The sequence below is a fragment of the Thunnus albacares genome, chromosome 17, assembly GCF_914725855.1.
Source record: "Thunnus albacares chromosome 17, fThuAlb1.1, whole genome shotgun sequence".
In the NCBI taxonomy this organism is placed as follows: Eukaryota; Metazoa; Chordata; class Actinopteri; order Scombriformes; family Scombridae; genus Thunnus; species Thunnus albacares.
In genome coordinates, this window is record NC_058122.1 from 7,406,626 (window position 1) to 7,424,166 (window position 17,541).

Here is a 17,541-nt window from a genome sequence, read left to right on the forward strand (position 1 = left end):
CCACTTGGGGGTGTTTTTTTTTTTATTATTTCTTATCAGACGCGGCTGCATGCATATCCAATGTCGGCGAAGAACGATGTTTGACTTTAGATGCTCTTAGTTTTCTTCCGACAGTTTATACAAAGAGGAGTATACTCTGCTTTAGACGTTTTACATCTTGTTTTATTGACTAGTTGACACTTAGAGCATTGCGTGTTACTGTCACTGATGCTTTGGAATAAGTAACTTGCGCTAATAAATTGTGATCACATAAAAAAAATCAAGCTTTCTAGGCTTGCATAATATGGAGAAAACATGCAGTGTGTTTTTGGACATTAAATTAAGTCACACAGTACATTACAAAGATTGGATCATTTTCGTTTGATGCTGTGTTGCTTTTATGACATTCCCTTGGCTGTTAATGCAGTTTCAGTCACATGCTGACCATGTAAGTGTTCAGTTACCCACCAATTAAGGGTTAATGAGGGGGTAATTAATTTCACAGTCTACACAGTTGATCTAAACTTAGATTTCTTTTTTTTTTTTCTTCTTTTTTTTTGGGTGCTGTTCAGTTTGAAAATTACACTGGAGAAACAGACTTAGTCGCAGATCCGATGAAGCAGAGTGAAAGGAGAGCGAGAGCTGCCAGCTTTATGATTTTAAGCTGTTCCTCAACCACAAGACCTCGCTGTTCCCAACAGGAATGAAGCTGCCGTTTGCAGTGTTTATTGTGGACACATGCATACTGCAATGGTGATGAATGCAGTACATCTGCTGCTCTAAAAAAGGCCTCACCATCTCACATTCATCAACTGTGTCACGACATCTCTGGCTTTTGTGTTGGTAGGAGAGACAAGTGTAGTAGTGGCAGTCCGAGGCCACGATGGCGTGCTCGCTGGTCTTTTTCTCTTATCGTTATACTGGTCAATGTTTCACGCCTCTCTGGAAGGTTAAGGTCGTGGACCAGTATGCCAGGAAAGGCCTCTGCTGTCACATTCCACTGTGGATACGTGACTGAAGCTATGGCATTAAGCTTGTTTCCTCCTCCATTTGTTTGTAGGGATGTCTGTGATTATTATCATCTCTCAGCAGTGTGCCCAGGTGAGATCACTCAGCAAGTTTGCACAAAGTCTCATTAGCTCTGATAAATATCCACATGCAAGGGTTGTTTCACTTTCCCTACAGACAGAGGTTGAGGCAGGGTGGCCAGAATGTTCCTGCCCAGCTGTCTGATGGAGGAGAGTAACCTGAGATTAATTCTTCGACGTGCCGGCTCTGCTTTAAACCTGGATGGACACGGGTTGATACGATTAACTCTGTAACTCTGACTAACCTCAAGCAGATGGGGGTGTCTCAAGTCTCCAGTGTTACTGGCTTAAAGGTGGGGGGTTTGGTGCAAAAGCCGCAAGACGCCAACAGCTGACAAGAGGCGTCTGTCCGTGCCTGGACCTGACGTTTGAGCCCCTTCAGTCCTCTGAGGAGACAGGATCAGAAGAGAGATGTTTATATTCACACCGGATCACATTTCAAATGGCATCTCTGCTGAAGTTGAACAAATACACCAAAGGATTCCTGTGTAGTAAAAAAAAAAAAAACAGTCTGACTGCATATGCACAGAGGAGCAAATGTGATATTTCAATACTGTTTTGTTTTTTTTGCTCCCTAATGCTCTTGCTCTAGATGTAAAAGAATCCTAAATATGCGCAGCAGCCTATAGGTAGCCAGTATCCATTGTCTGTGTGTGATGACTCTTGAGATCAGCCTTGATGATATAACTGTCTGGTTGATAACAGTTTGCGTCTCAATTCATTATGAAACTTAACTTCAAAGATGGGGAATACCAAATGTCTGATGATTCAGCTTTTCAACAGATGCTACAGAAACCTCAAATTGGTCATGTTGGGAATTCTCAGAAATGTAGTCTTAATATTTATTCTTACAAACTTAATTATCATAGCGAAAGCACTTGATGTACTAATGTCGAAACCTTAAGGCTAAAAGACTTTGTTAACCAACTTAGAAGTTACTTACACCTTGGTTTCCCACGACTGAATGAAATTATTGTTCAGTTTTTGGATAAATAAAGAAACTCAGTTCAAGCTTGTGACGGTCACATGTAGCACCTCTACACATCAACACATTTTGCGCTCAGTCTAACTCAATAGCAGTGAAACTTAACCTCAGCATGACCCTTAAATATTGCTTTATTAGACAATCCAGAGGCTCAGAGGGATGATTTCATCTACGCTTGGCTAAATTTGGGACAGACATGAAACATGTCCTGTAGACACGCGCAACCCACTTTAACCATGACTCCTTGCACATAGTAAAAGCTGTTTATGGCATGCACCTGCACACAACTGCATGCGGTCATGGGTTTTGATCAAGGGACCACCATTGCATCTCAATGAGTCATCAGGCGTAATTCGTGTTGACAGTTACTGATGATGAACACATCACATATGGCATGAAGGCATAGCGGATAAAGTAGTTTCATCCTTTTTCTACCTGCACAGCCAGGTCCACCAGTCACTCCAGGGTCAGTCTATAACTACATCAGCCTTCGTCATACACATTTTCCATTCGAATGAATTCTGCAGACATTAGTAGATGGCTGTGCAGTGCTTTTATCTATGATTATGACGTGATTACTGTCCTGATTCTTAAAAGCGATCCTCTCAGTCCAACACATTCACTGGCAAAGCAGACAGTATAAAAGGAAAAATATGGCTGGGTGGTAATGATGTAACTCTGCTCCCAGTTGAAATTGTGAAATCATTCTTAGAAACCAAAACTCCCCAGGACTGGGAGGAGGAGGGGGTGTGGGGGGGGGAGGGGGGGGATGAAGTGGAGAAGCAAAGCAGTACTTCTGGCTCCAGACTGGGCAGTGGTGGTCCTCAACTTCTGTTAAACAGGTTGGTACTATCCACCCTCTCCGCTGCAGCTCGGTCCAGGCCTTTCCTCTATTCTCCTCCATTACATCAGAGAGGGCAAAGGAGCCAAGAAGCTAGAAGAGCCGTGCAGCCACTCAAAACAGCTCGGGTCCCAGCCAACAGCAGTGCAAGCTTGCAGAAGCCTGAGCTGTGCTGCGCTCTGCTTTGCTCACTGTTTTGACTTCTCACTATAGCTGCAGCGGTGATGGCACTGTGGAAGACTTTACTCGCCTGGATGACTCCCTGTTAGGCACGTTGTATCACACAGAGTGGAAAGAGAGAGTGATGTACTATGCAGGACTAACAGGAATGCCACTAAAAATTGCCATTGTGGCATGGTTTCCCACTATTTGGAGCCGAAAATAGTTGGGGTGGACTCCTCTATTATGCAATTACAGTGGACTGTATCACGGAGGGAAAAGGTGACGTGAGATGGATGAAATGTTCTCACACTAAGAATGTTGCCAGTCTCTTTCCTTTCACGTGTGTATGTGTGTGGTGAGTTTCCTCATGTAGTCAAACAGGTTTTTGCAAAGGAAGATAAGCGCTTCACTCCTCCGTGGATTTGTTAGAATTGTGCATCTTTGTATCTGTACTTTTTGTTTTTGTTTAAAGACTGGTTTTGTTAGTAAGCAGTCTCTGTTCAACAACACTGAAGGCAGTTAGTGTTTCTCACGGGTTGTCAGTTTACCGTCATGGTAACATTTCATGTGTTTCATATGATTTTGTTTTATAAGCTTGTCTTCGGATTTTGTCGCAACAGATGCACCACTAAACAAGAGCCCAGATGCCTCGTATCATAGACACAATGAATGATGTCATTGTCGAACAGATATCACTGTAGTAGTGACAGTCCTGCTTCACTTAGCAGCATTCAATCTTGTAAGAAAACTCTTATTGTTACAACTGCCAGCTTTATACATCATGACACCTAAAATTAATTCAAAACCAAACTTAACTTCCTGGCTAGTTATTTATCTTGGCCGGTTGCCCAGATATTAACAATGTGTAATAATCACTGGGCTTTGATGCCGCACCATTCTCTAACTGCTGCATGTCGTCTACAGTACACAAAATACCACCTGGCAGAACAGGTCTGCGCTTCCTCCGAGTGTCCCAGCGTGTTTCACGAGATCTCTCATCCCTTTTCCAGCAGGTGCTGAGTGTGATGAATAATGATATATGGCTCCTCTTAGTCATGGCCTTTTATCCTTTTATGAAGAGAAGCTATGGGGGATATATTATGTCTCCTGTCTTTTTTTCTGATTCCACTGTTTTTTTTACGCTTCTGGTCACAGTGATTTTGTGCAACAGATGTCCCCAGACGTCCTTTCCTCAAGTGTGTAACAGGAGTCCTGGGAATCTAAATTTTCTGTGTTTGCTTTGCGGTATTTAATTCACGTCACAGAGACTATGAGTTCCTTAATACGTTTGACTGCTGGTTTCCTCTCCACTCCTCAATTGTTGACAAGATTGTTCTTTCCCCTCTGTGCTCAGGGCACGTGCTAGATGGAGAAGGAGCATGTCTTTGAATGCCTCCATAATTTTTTGAAACTTGGAAAGTGGGGATCAAGATCTTTTTCCCCTCATTTTTTTTTGAAGTGTTCCTCTCTGTTTTCCTCTCAGTATAAAATGATGCAGGGGGAGATTTTGTTACTCTTTTTCCTTCCTAATTTCAAATCTTGGAAATTGCAGGTCTGTTTAGAGGTATTAGAAGATTTTCCTGGCAGTTAGTAGTTCCATGATCACTCTGGTACCAATGACTCTAATATCTGTATTATGTGACCAGAAGAAGTCTTATCAGATTTGCGTATTTACATAAGTGGATTTGTGAAGATATAAAAACCTGCCAAAGCTGGGATATTTCCCGTTGCCTACAAGTCAGTTTCCCTTAACCACATTTCCACAGTTAGCCTGCACCCCGTGAAGAGCTGGACTGAGTTCCTGAAATTCTACCCTGCTTCCTCACTCTATTCTGCCTGTCTGCAGTTAAGGGCTGAAGTTAAGTGGTGTAGCCAGGTCTTTAAAAAGTAACCCACTTTTGTCATGAACAGGGCAGCACTCAATGCACTCAGTGATGGGTGGTGTGGTTGCCTCTGTGGCAAATGTACTGGCCTACACCATAAAGCAAGCCTTTTTTAGAGGCTGATTGACTGGTATCAGCTTTTGAGAGATGATGAGGGTGTTGCTGCACTTCCACATGCTTATATTACGGTTGACATGAGTCCGAAAATGGAAGTAGACATTAAATAATTTAGAATTTTCAGTTTGTCTAAATAATAATTTTTTTTGGTTGTGACTATGGCATGTAGTAGCTCTTGTCACTTGTCAGTCACTCATTTGGTTCAGTTAAAAATGAATTTGGACTTATTCCCATTGAACTGCGCCTCATTTCCTTCCTATGTCAGACTGAATGCCTGCATGTCTGTACAGTTGCCCTGCATGGAAGCTCCAGCACCCGACTAATATCAGTCTCCCTCCACTGCAGGCCCAGTGATAGGGGATTTACAGAGGCACCGTTCAAAACCAAACATTACCCAACATACTGTCATAGGAGATTGATTAGGCGATGGTTCAGAGATTAGCAAGAGACAGATAAAGAACAGGTTCACTAGCACAACCATCCGCACTTGTCAGTCACAACTCACCCTCTCAGTTTTTCTCCCTCCCTTTAAGTTTTAAGTCCCACAGAGGTTAGGGAGGAGTGGAAAGGGGAAAAGGAAGCCTTTTGTTTATAGAAGAACAATGCTGCGCATGAGAGTGCACGGTCCTGGGCCTGGAGTCAAAACAGGGTAGACAGACAAACAGGCAGACAGGCAGAGGAAAGGTTGGGGGTTGGGAGAGCGTGGAGGAGGTGGGAGAGTACTGTTCCCTGAAGATGTGTCAGACTGTCTGGCGGGTTGGGTCAGTGCACTGGACTGGAGGAACCAGGTGGACAGGAAGGGAGGTTCAGAATGGGGTCAACCTGAGCTAGTGGGCCTGAAGAGATTTGTTTAGGTTCACACACAGTCATGATTCCACGCAGCCAGAGGAACGGCTGATATTTTGAAATGTCTCCCCCTCTCCCTCTTCCTCTTATTAGGCTGTGTTTCCAGACAGTTTTGACTCTGGACAGGGATGGGAATGGTGGAATATTACCAGGAGGTTGTCTCTGTTCCCACACCCCCATTTCCTCCCCCTCATAGGCTCCAGTGTAATGGTTAACCGCAGAGCAACAGACTAGAGGCAGTGTGAACCCTCTTTTTCCCCCACAGTGCTCTTTTCTTTTCCCATGCTTCCTTGTGTTTGTGTGTGTGAATGTGACTTTTGGTGTAGACTCAGCTTATATGTCACTTCACAGCAGATGAAAGTGGATTCCCAGCTGAAGCGTCATCCTTCCATCTCGTCTTGACCAGTGATTGCTGCCATGGTGACGCCTCCCCCCCTCCTCCTCCTCTCCCTCCCCTAGACGTCACGTGACCTTTCCTTCCCCAGGTGTTTGGCTTGCGTCTGGCGGAGTTCATTGATTCGCCTGCACAGTAGGGCTCTTTGTGTGCCAGCCTGGGAGAAACTCGGCCCATCCTCTCCCCACAGGTGGAACTTTAACTTCACCCCAAGGTCTCGGTCTCTGCCTACAGGGAGCTGCTGTTACCACTCAGAGGAATTGATTTTTATTAAGAGATGGGCCGGCTATAAAAGGGAGCTAAATCCAAGCTGATAATCAGTTGTGTGTGGTGTTTGTTTAGCTTTCCCCGCTGTCCTCGGGGAAGCAGCCCTGTTTGGGCGGTAATGTGGAAAGCCATTATGTGACTAATAAGCTGCAGTCAGCCGAGCAGCCACCAAGAGCATACACATGACACCCCTGCTCCCTATGTGAGCCACCAGGTTTTATTTCCACTTAGTCACTGACGAATTTGCCAAGTACTTTTTCCTCCCAGTGGTGGTGTGTGAAGATGTAGGTAGTTGTTAGATGATGTTGCGTTTTTTTTAACAGTGCCTTGATGTGTTTCAGCCTTTTGTGTGGGTGAGCCTGACTGCCTCAGCCTGCCATCACTTCCTCACATTCCTTACCCTTCTTCTGCGGTCTTTTTAAAATAACAATGCTCAGTAAAAGTGAAGTGGGCCTTAAGCCTAAAAGGTTTTGGTCATTTATCAGATGGCGGGAATTGTGTGTGTGTCTGTGCGATCCCTGTTCCCGCTCAAAAGTGTTGCGTGGAAGATATCGTGAGCAGGCTTGAGGAGCAATATGGTAAATTTATTACTCAGTGACGAATTCAAATACCTGTGTGTTTGAATAGTTGATGGCCTTAAACAAAACCAGCTGGCAATGAAAAACTGAATGCTGGCTTGTCAAACCCATCAAAAGTCCATTTGGGTCTAAATTATGGCTGTAAACAGCATTAAAGAAAATGCCCCCAATGCTGTTTTCTTTGTGTATTGTCATTTTAAAAGTTTTGATTATCGTGAATATCTCAGTGGTGCTCATCCTGTCTGTCTCTCTGCAGTCCTTTTCTGTCTCTGTCTTGCCCCAACCCCCGCCTGCCCCCCACCCCCCTCCACCCCCCACCCTTCTGCCTCAGCCCCATCAGTCAGCGCTGCAGTCCCTGGCTGTGTGAGGCAGTGCGACCGGAATGAGAAACACAGGCGACACAGAGAAACCCTTCTCTCAGCTTTGCCTTGATACTTGCCGTCGCTATGACGACAGAGGATTTTAGATGGGCCCGAGATGCGAAGGGTTATTTGATGCTTTTCCGGAGTCTGTGTCTGCGTGTTTTTGTGACAGAGAAGGAGAATGGTAGAGACCGTCAAGGAATGTAATGATATAGTCATCTCACGGTTTAGTACAATATATGATGCAGACTTCACCGCTCATGATAAACAGCACATTTTGACAGCACCAGATTTCTTACTACTTCGTCTGAATTTATGCTTTGAATGCTTTGACTGTTTAAAGACAATTTAACAGTTTTTCATTTTTATCATATATCTTGTTGCAAAATGCAAATAATGAATATATATATGAAGTAAATCTGAAGTGGAAAATAAAACTGCTAGGTAATAATGTTATCATCTTTAAGCCAATGTCAGAACTTTGCATTTCTTAACTACTTAGACATGTTCAGAGAAACAGTTTTTATATTTCCCACAAAGGACAAGCACATAACTGTCAAAAATCCATAAGATTTAGTTGCTATAGCAGTCCATTTTTGGGTTTATGATGCATATTGCCACATTTTGTGTTTGTGAAATATTGTGCTATAATATATTGTTGCACCCCTGTGAAGTAATGGTGCAACGGTCATTGTGTACAGGCCAGGAGAGAGGCAAAGTGTATATTATCACCCCCACCGCCACACCTTGAAAGAGCCCTTAAAAATTAATTCTGTGTATTTTGTCACTGAATCAAGTGTTTTATAGAGGCTAGATCTGCAGCTCTGATTCTGGCGCTGCAGTTGTCCTGTCTAACCCCTCACACCATATTAATCCTGGCAACAGGCTACATTATTTGGTCGAAATTGCCACTCCCTGAAAACAGCGTTCTGCTCATTGCAGCCATGGAAGAGAAATGATGTGAATGTAGCTGGCGTCTGAAATGAGATTTTAATGTTTCTAGTTTTCCCATCATTTTTTTTTTTTTTTTTATTCTTAGGGCTGTTTGTGTGTGTGTGTGTGTGTCTCACATTGTGAGATTGACTGTGTATGCGTGCTGACGTATGTGTCTCTCTTCCATCTTTAAGAACGAGGAGAGAGAGCACATAATTATATTTGTCAGTGTGTGAGAATGAGAGAGCCCGTCCAGGGTGACCAATAAAACAACTGATTTACGACACTGCTCTGTAGGTGCAAGCTCTCCCACTTCCTTTTCTTGGGGAAGGCTTCTGTCGTCAGGACCCCATTTCCCATAACGGCATAAATTTTGGGAGATTTCAGTGCGCTGGCGGGTAAAGAGGCGCTGCCATTTCTCTTAATGCCATTATATAAAGCTTTTTCATTGGGAAAGAAAATGTAATGACTTTCCGTACATGTTGGGTCATTTAGCTGCTTATGATGTATTTCTCCAAGGAGTTTAACATTACTGAGGTTCTCCGCTGAAATCTGCCAAACACATTGCCCACTTATGAACTTAAAATAATGGCATGAAAATAAATATTTTTGTGCCACTGAATTTAATTTTTCACATCATTGGATGAAAACATTAAGCCTCTTCTTTCATTGTTTCCCTCCTTATGCTTTCCACTCTCCTGCCTGCCTGACCTACATTCAAATCCCCCTCGCTACTGCTCTTTCTGTTTATTTATTTGATTTCTTCTCACAAGAAATTCAGCTAAAATTAATCATCGTCATTAGGGACTTTTGCAAGCTGTAGGTGTGTTAGAAATTCAGATTTATGCACACAAAGAGGGAAGAGGTTTGTCAGAGAGAAGCTCCATCAAATATAAATGAGGCCAATTCTGCCACAGAGACAGCGACACGACAGCTTGAACCAAGGGTCCCAAAAACCCAGCCCACCCCTCATGTTAGAGATCTGAGTCCCCGACACTCCCAGCATCAATCATTCTACCTCAGAAAGAGAGCGAGAAAGACTGAGACTTTGCTGGTACTCTCAGTGAAGCCCTCAGCTTTACTAAAGGAAGTAGTTTGGCTTTTGATCCTTGTTTTCCTTGTATTTGGGTGTGTGGACTGGGTAGTCCCACATTTTCTCTTATTAATGGAAGTTCAGGAGTAAAAAGAGAAGCCCTTACAGTGCCTTAAAGATATGAAACGTTGTGTTATTTGGCTCGGCAACATCAGACATATTCACAGGGAGATTAAGTTATAAAAGTTAGTTTGCTGCAAACAACTAAAGAGCTGAAGAACTAGCATCCTTCATACATGGACTGTGTCTTGAAGTAGCGGACATTGTTCCTCAAGCAAATTGCAATTTTTGACAAGTAAATTTACTTTTGCTACATAAATTATGTCAGCTACCTTTTGCAATTTACTTCAATGCTACTGTGGGTTTTGTGTGCATATATGCTCACACAAATTGTCATCTAGTCTACACGTCCTTTAGAGGATTTGAAGAACACGTAGGCTAGATGAGGAGAGTATTACCTGATGAGGATGTTTATCTCAGACAGATTTGTCATACTACTTCTACTGGATTGCAGATAATCATGTTTAGATATATGTAAAATTGTCTGTGTCTATAAAATAAAGCTTCACTTATGTGCATCATCATTACATTTTATAATGACGGTGTTTTGTCGGATAGTTTTCGTCAGGGTGTAATGAGAGCTATATTCTGATGGTTGGATTCCACCGCGTCCTGATTTCTGTCCTTGCACTCTCCTTCTCGCTGCTCTGCAGTCTCAGACTCCTAATTGGCCTCCCTGCTAGTATTGTCTCCCTGCGTCTACCATTCCAGCGGTTTTCTCTCCATTTTCTGTTTTCAGCTGTAATTCGGCCCCTTGTATGTTTGTATAAGAAGCCTATAGGTCTAATTGTAGTGTTGCCTTCCTGCCGTGTGGCTAGCTGAGGACTGCATATGTACTCAAAGGAGGGTCTGCAGGTTTTCCCTCGGCTTAGCTTGGTTTAGGCTGAGCTGGCCATTGTGTAGGCTATTTCGTGTCTTGCCATGCCCTGCAGTCGTTCTCATTTTGTCTTTGTTGTCATTTCTGTATTCCTGTCTGGACTTTGAATGTAGGTTTTGCCGCCGCCTCGCTTTGCTTTAGAGTTGTATTTCCTAGTTGTTCACTATTCTTTCTCTTCAACTCATGGATTTACTGCATTGTGACTTCTAGACAGGGAGCATAGTGCTTGATTTTTTTTTTTCCCCCTCTGGAAACACCATCAAATCACTGTCAAGCTTTTCTTCACATTTTGTACATGTTGTCTGAGGCATGTGGGCAGAAGCATTGTGGCAACGCTTAAAACAGTCACCTGCTACCTCACTCTTTACGCCTTTTTCACCTCCCTGAAAGCATCCAAGTGGTGCACACACACACACACACACACGCATACACACTTATTCCTCTCTGACTGTTAATAATTAATTAGATGGCTAGAGTCGGAGTGGAGAGCGAGTTGTCTCAGGGGCCTGCGTGTGTGTGTGTGTGTGTGTCTATGTGCGTTATGTCACCTTATTGCGTCCTCATGGGGACCAAAGCCCGGTCATTTCTGAGGTCCTCGTTAAGGTTAGGGTTAGGCATGAATTGGTTATGGTTAAGGTTAGGGTAAGGGTTTGGGTTAGATTGTCCACAATGAATGGAAGTCAATGCAATGTCCTAACAAGGATAGCTGCGCAAACGTGTGTGTGTGTATGTGTGCGCACGCCTGTGTGTTCAGGAAGAGCGCGACCGAAAGCGATGCATACCAGATGTTTTAGAAATGAGGTGGGTTTCACTGGAACGTAACACATTCCCAGGGATGTTTGCGGAAAGAAATTCTTCCTCATCTGTCGAGCATGTTCTGCACCCCCCTCTCTCCCCAGGAGGGTATGCATCCAGTTTAGTCGTCTGTTTTCGCTCCTCCCTCTGTCTTTTAATGGGATTCTCGTCATTAAACCCTCAACCTCATGTGTTTGTGTGTCCCTTGTGCGCCAAAATTGTTTCAGCTCAGACCTCAAGTGTTTTAGGGTGATATTTGAGTATGTGTGGCATGAACTGGGGGGGGGACAGATGAATAGCTTAAGGCCTTTACACACTGGGGGCGGTTTTTTTTACGTGCGATTAATTCACACGTCAATATATGTTTTCGAACTGTTTGTTTTTGGATGCTTTCACACAGAACGTGAATATTACACAACGAAAAAGAAACTGAATTTTTTTCTTTCGCAACGAGGTTGATTTTTCTGAGCTTTCGCATCACAAATAAACGCATCAACCAATCACATTGTGCAGAATGGATGTCGCATAACAACTCCTGATGACAATGGTGGACCTGTTGATTGTTTGTGCTTTGTATGACAAAGGACATGGAGACCTCCTGCATTTTTTTACACTCCGAGTTTACTTCTGTCATGTTTAGTGAAGCATAATCTGAGCGTAAACTCTGCCACTATGGGTTTGCCATTTGTCTTTTTGTATTAGCAAAGTAAAGCCTGAGCAATCTCACCTGCACATGAGGGTAGTGGGCAAGCCAGGCCAGAAAAGACTAGACTAGCAGATCTGGCGCATGACAGGTGTGAAATGGGCTCATATGGTCGCATGATGCCTGTCACATTTTCGCTGTCATCTTCAGACCAGTCTGCTTTTATATGAACATAACTGTGACCGTATTGGGTATCATTTTGGATGGGTGAAGATTTATGTAAAATTAATGGAGCAGGTGGTGCCTGATTATACTCCCAAAATATGGCGTTTTTAATACATATTCTAATCAATTTTAGTCTAGTTATAAGCTGAATTATTTCAGCCTTGCAGTCATATTTTAATTTGCATATTTTAAGGAACCTCACTGGCATTCTGCAAGAATACGAGTTGTAATGAATTCAAACATGATCTCCATTTATCAAAGAGGCACCTGCACAGTGTGAGCAACAGTAGCCAGTAACCATGTGAACAGGTCTTTACAACTAGAGAGGAAGTCAGCAGGTGGAGCAGCATCATATACAGCATGTCATATGAACCGTATCGAACAAAATAATGAAATGATAGCGATGAGTTCATTGTGTTTCACTGAGGTCTTGCCTTGAATCCTTCCACTTGTTACTTCAAGTGTCGGCGAGTAGATGTTACAACTTTAACTGTATCAAATTCTGAAGCAGTGAATCTTTTTTGGCGCCATTTCTTCAAAATAGCTCAGCACTTTGGACAACTTTGTTTCCTCATTAGTAGCTGTGATGAAATATGAAACTATAGTCTCACTGTTGTAGGTTTTATAAAAGTATACATAACAGTTATACTGATTATTATCTCTTCCTTATTCAAGCCAGTAAAATAGCCACATCGATATTCAGACCAAACAGTGTCTGTGTTTCTTCATCACAGATGATAAGCTAAGCCAGAACTGTGTTTCCGTGTGCCTGACTCACTGGCTATAACTGTAACTCCAGACACCCAGGTGGTGACTGAGCTTCTTCATCCATCCACACACACACACACACATCCACACACACACAGAGGAGGAGGGTGTAAGTGTCTCTGCCTCATCACCTCAGCAACAGCCTCCATGGCTCTCAGTCTTGATCAACAGGATCAATCTCTCCGCTGCAGGCAGGCTGGTCTGGGGAGAAGAAGTTGTTGGGAAATTGTTGTGCTATAAAGTGCAATCTAACTGAAGGAAAGATGGTTTGTGTAATCTGTATTTAAGTGGGTCCATGTTAGACTCATGGCTGTAATGCACTTGTTCTCAGCACAGTGCTTTGCTACTAGAACCCTGAACTAGACAAATGATTTCCTGCTGCTTACCCGTGCACATTCCTGCCACTTTTCTAACATATGCTTCTAAAGTGAAAACTGAACATAAAAAAAACCAACTGATAAGTAAGTAAATGAGCAGTTTCAGGCAAATTAGAGATTTATAATAACCTTTGTTCTACTAAATCGTATAAAAGAATGTCAAACATATAACCCTGCTTTACTATTTGTGAGTTAGTGTTTACATTAAATTAACACTTGACTCTCTCTTTCTCTTTTTCAGTCCTTTGTGCCAAAAACCTGGTGAAGAAGGACTTCTTCCGTAAGTATCTGCCAGTCACTGCTGTTTATGATACACCTATATTTGCTTTTCAAACTCTGTTTGGTTTCCCCTTTTGTGGGTATATAATGCATATACTGTCAAGGTCTCTTGAGATGGGGAAATGTGGGTCACTTTGGTCTGATAAAATGCCTGCTGTTGGTTCGTGCTAGCCTTCAAAAACACTCAAGGATCTTACTTATTTAGTCATTTGAACAGATGTGGATTGTTTACTAACTATGTCCTTGGAAGTAGAAGAGTGTTGTCTACATAGTGCTCCATCACTCTAAACACAAAAATGCAGACTAAGACTCGAGTGTTATTCCTGGCATACTGTATCTATAATAAAGTTTGTCCCTTTAGACAATTGCTCCACGTAGGATACAATGTAAAACAGTGTTTCCCAAAGGATGAGAATTTACTTGTGGCGGTGGGTGGTGAGGTGTGTGACGGGTGAGTTCAGCAATAAACTAATCAAACAAAGGTTTATGAATAACAAAATTATAGAGTTCTTTGTAGGAAAATACAAAAAATTAAAAAACACTCCCTCTTTTTGGGAACATTTTTAGAGCTTTCGCCCACATCTTTTGGTTTGTTCAGACAGCCGATGTCTGTTTCTGACGTTCATTGAGCGTCTTGTTCAGGGTCCTTGCTTTTTCACTGATGTAGTCTCAGGAGGGTTGTCTTTAGAGCACCAGCAGAGATGTTAAGGTGTTGAATGGTTTGTGGTAAGTGCTGACTCCTTGAGACTTGAAGACTCTGGTTAGATGTTCTGACAGTTCAGCCATATAAGAAGTCCCGCTGTAGCTGTGTTTCAACCGCAGGAACTTTCCCCAGGGACTAAGAACCTTTTAAAGAACTCAGTTCCCCGACCTGCGTTTCCACCGGAGGCACCAGGGTCTAAATTAAGTTCCAGGGAGATTGTTTTACCCCCCAAAAAGTCCCTGCTGGGGGGGTAGTATTTTCCTAAAGTATAGGAACTTTGACGGCAGGGTTTGCAGGAATTACCTTCGCTGATTGGTCAAACACACACAGCGCAGTTGCTTCAACTTGTGTACCACTTCATTCACAAAACAAGGAATTGCTCCAGTTTCAATTTAGGACGACTGGAAGACATTAAAATTAAAGTTAGCTTGTTGTCAGCTTCCCTATTTGTTTTAAAAAAAAGAGGAGATAAAAAGAGAAAGAGCGCGACCAAGCTGAGAGCAGCAGCGAGTGAGACAGACACAGAGCGGCTGTAGCGAGAACAAGGCCTGTGAATGAGAGAAATAAAATTTTATTTTCTGATTGTTTCACGGAGGTTACGTTCAAAAGCAAGAATAAATAACCATCAAACAGTCAACAGATGATTTACTGTGGAAACACAAGCTATTGGTTTCCTCCTCTGTATTTCTCCTTCATTCATTACATCCAGATAATGCAGCAGTAAATACAAAGACAACAGGACAAATCTCTGTTGTTTTGAATTTGGACTTTGTCTACTTTGGCGGGCCGCCCAAGTTGAGCCTATGTATGAGAAACACTGAAAGATGATGGTCACAGTTCAGGTCACACTTGCTCTTAATGGTACAGTAGTTTGTAAAAGTGTTAACTGAGAACTGAGTGCAAAACAGCATTAGTTAAGTCTTTATGTCCAAGATTAAAAAACAATTTTCCAACTTCAGTTTTGAAGAAAATTATACTCACTACCACATATTATTGCTATTTTATTAATGTGCAACACAATATGCAACATAAAAAGCAAGGTATATCTATACAGCCTCTAAAATTGCGAAACTAAAATACAGTCAATAAAATGCCCTTTTGTGCAACCTTTTGCATGAACTAGCCTGTTCATTTTCTCCTCCAAAGTCCTGATAACTGCTTGGGTAGGTGTTTATAGTGTTGTGACTGTTTTGGTGTGTTTGGGTCAGGCTGTCATGGTGAATGAGCATGTAAAGGTCCTCTGCTCACTCAGGTGGTTTCTGTGGTGCCCATTCCTGCCATTCCAACGCTCAGGAGCTGAGCAAACATTCAGTCAGGGAGTTGGTGGAGAGCAGCGCTGAAACCATATATAAAAATGTCTGTACGAGTCACTGTGTGTGAACTAAATCCATATGGTGCTTGGCCATTTTTGTCGTTATGCACATGTTGTGTTTGTGCATGCTTCAACAACATCAACACCTTTCTAGCAGAAAGGAAAATGCCACACACAGGTCCCACCTATCAGTTACAGACCTTAATGATTTGCATTATTAATTAATTAATTAAAGTAATTTTTGGAGAAATTAATCATTCAGTGAATAAATGTTTAAAATAACAAAAACCGTGTAATCACAAATCATCAGAGGCCAAGCTGATTTTGTATTCTGCTTCCAATAAAACAGAGAAAAGCAAGCAGGCTCACACAATATTGCAACCAACACATGCGTTACAACCAGCAAACATTTGGTGTTTTGTCCTGATAAATGACTAATCAATTAGTCACATAAAAATCAAGCAATTTGTTTGGTGAGTGATTATTTTAATCTGCTGATTTTTTCAATATATGCAGCTGTGTTTTTGTCACCAAAGGACACCATTTGGCATAAAAAAACAAAGTTTGTGGAAGTAAATAATGAGTAATCTGTGACTAATCTGGACTGGTCCCATAGCGGAGGTGTTGTAGACACCACAGCATCTGTGTCAGTTGTATTTACCAGCTTCTGCCATGTAGCAGGGGTGTTGGGTGAACACAAAATTCACGGTTAGGTATGTACCTCGGTTTTGGGGTCACGGTTCGGTACGATTTCAGTACAGCAGAAAAAAAAGAAAGGAAGAAAATAATATTTTGGTCCTTTATTTTGAAAAATGTAAACATCCAACAATGGCTCATTGGCCAAAACTATTACTGTAACAGTTTAGTTGTGCTGCAGTGGAAAAGGAGAACAAACCTTGTGCTTCCTGCGAGTTAGGACACCTGCTGACAGCTGTATTATGCTGATTTATGGTCACTCAGAACCGGTTCTTACGGCGTGTTGTCCGACCGCGTCGGAAATCAAATGTGTTTATAGTTGTTCCGAACAGCTTCGCTCAAAGGCGGAGTGAAAAGCCAACTGTCACAGAGGGGGGAGGGGGACAAGGAGACACAAAATCATTTAAATATGGAGATAACGGTGCATATTTTAATAATAACGTCAGCAGCGACACTACATGAGCATGGGTAACCAGGGTAACCAGAGTAACTTGGCTAAGCTGGTGAGCATACATCTATGAGCATGTTACCCACATGCTACAGCTAAGTGGTGCACTGCCAAAACGTTCCAGGGAACTCGAGCACAAGAAATATCGTTCTGCACGTCAGAGTAATTTGATTATTAAAGTATTTTGACAGTAATTGTTTGGGTCAGGGAGCATACCCAACCAAGAAAAGTTGCATACTGGACCGAACATCCTTTACTGAATGATTCTGGATGAATACACGAACCGTTATACCCCTAGTAGCAAGCTAACATCGCTGTGTAGTGTTGTCATTTGTGTCTTGTTAAACTGTTAATCTGGTCAATGTGGCTGAAGCTGAGTGTGGTGTTGTTCTGTTTTCTTCTCTCCCTGCAGGCCTCCCTGATCCCTTCGCTAAGGTAGTTGTGGACGGTTCAGGGCAATGCCACTCTACAGACACTGTGAGGAATACACTTGACCCCAAGTGGAATCAACACTATGACCTGTGAGTACCAGAGCATTTTCATGACACGTTTTCAACATCTGTTTTCAAAGACAAAAAAAAAATCACATTTTTTCGTGGTTTATTTGAAGACCTCCCACCTTCACATACCTAAGGATTTAATCTGATTACAAACAGCAGTTTGAGGCCCTGTTTGGGCTATTACAATGTCTCACAATTTTTATGTCTTTCTTTATTTAACCTTGATAAATGAGAACACTGAGAAGTGTCAGACTTGGCCATTAACAAGACTTGAACAGTAACAGATGTAAACAGCCCTTGCATCTGGCGTCTCACTTATCTATATACACT

General features: G+C 42.4%; 1 protein-coding gene across 3 annotated transcripts in view; it reads left to right on the forward strand.

Moving 5' to 3' along the window:
- Positions 1 to 17,541, forward strand: part of smurf2 (SMAD specific E3 ubiquitin protein ligase 2) — a 52,007-nt gene that overhangs the window by 8,071 nt on the left and 26,395 nt on the right. For all 3 annotated transcript variants that reach the window (XM_044330963.1, XM_044330964.1, XM_044330966.1), the window contains 2 exons: positions 13,515 to 13,553; positions 17,124 to 17,232. In XM_044330963.1, coding sequence (XP_044186898.1) covers positions 13,515 to 13,553; positions 17,124 to 17,232 — 148 coding nt within the window. The remainder of the gene's footprint in view (positions 1 to 13,514; positions 13,554 to 17,123; positions 17,233 to 17,541) is intronic.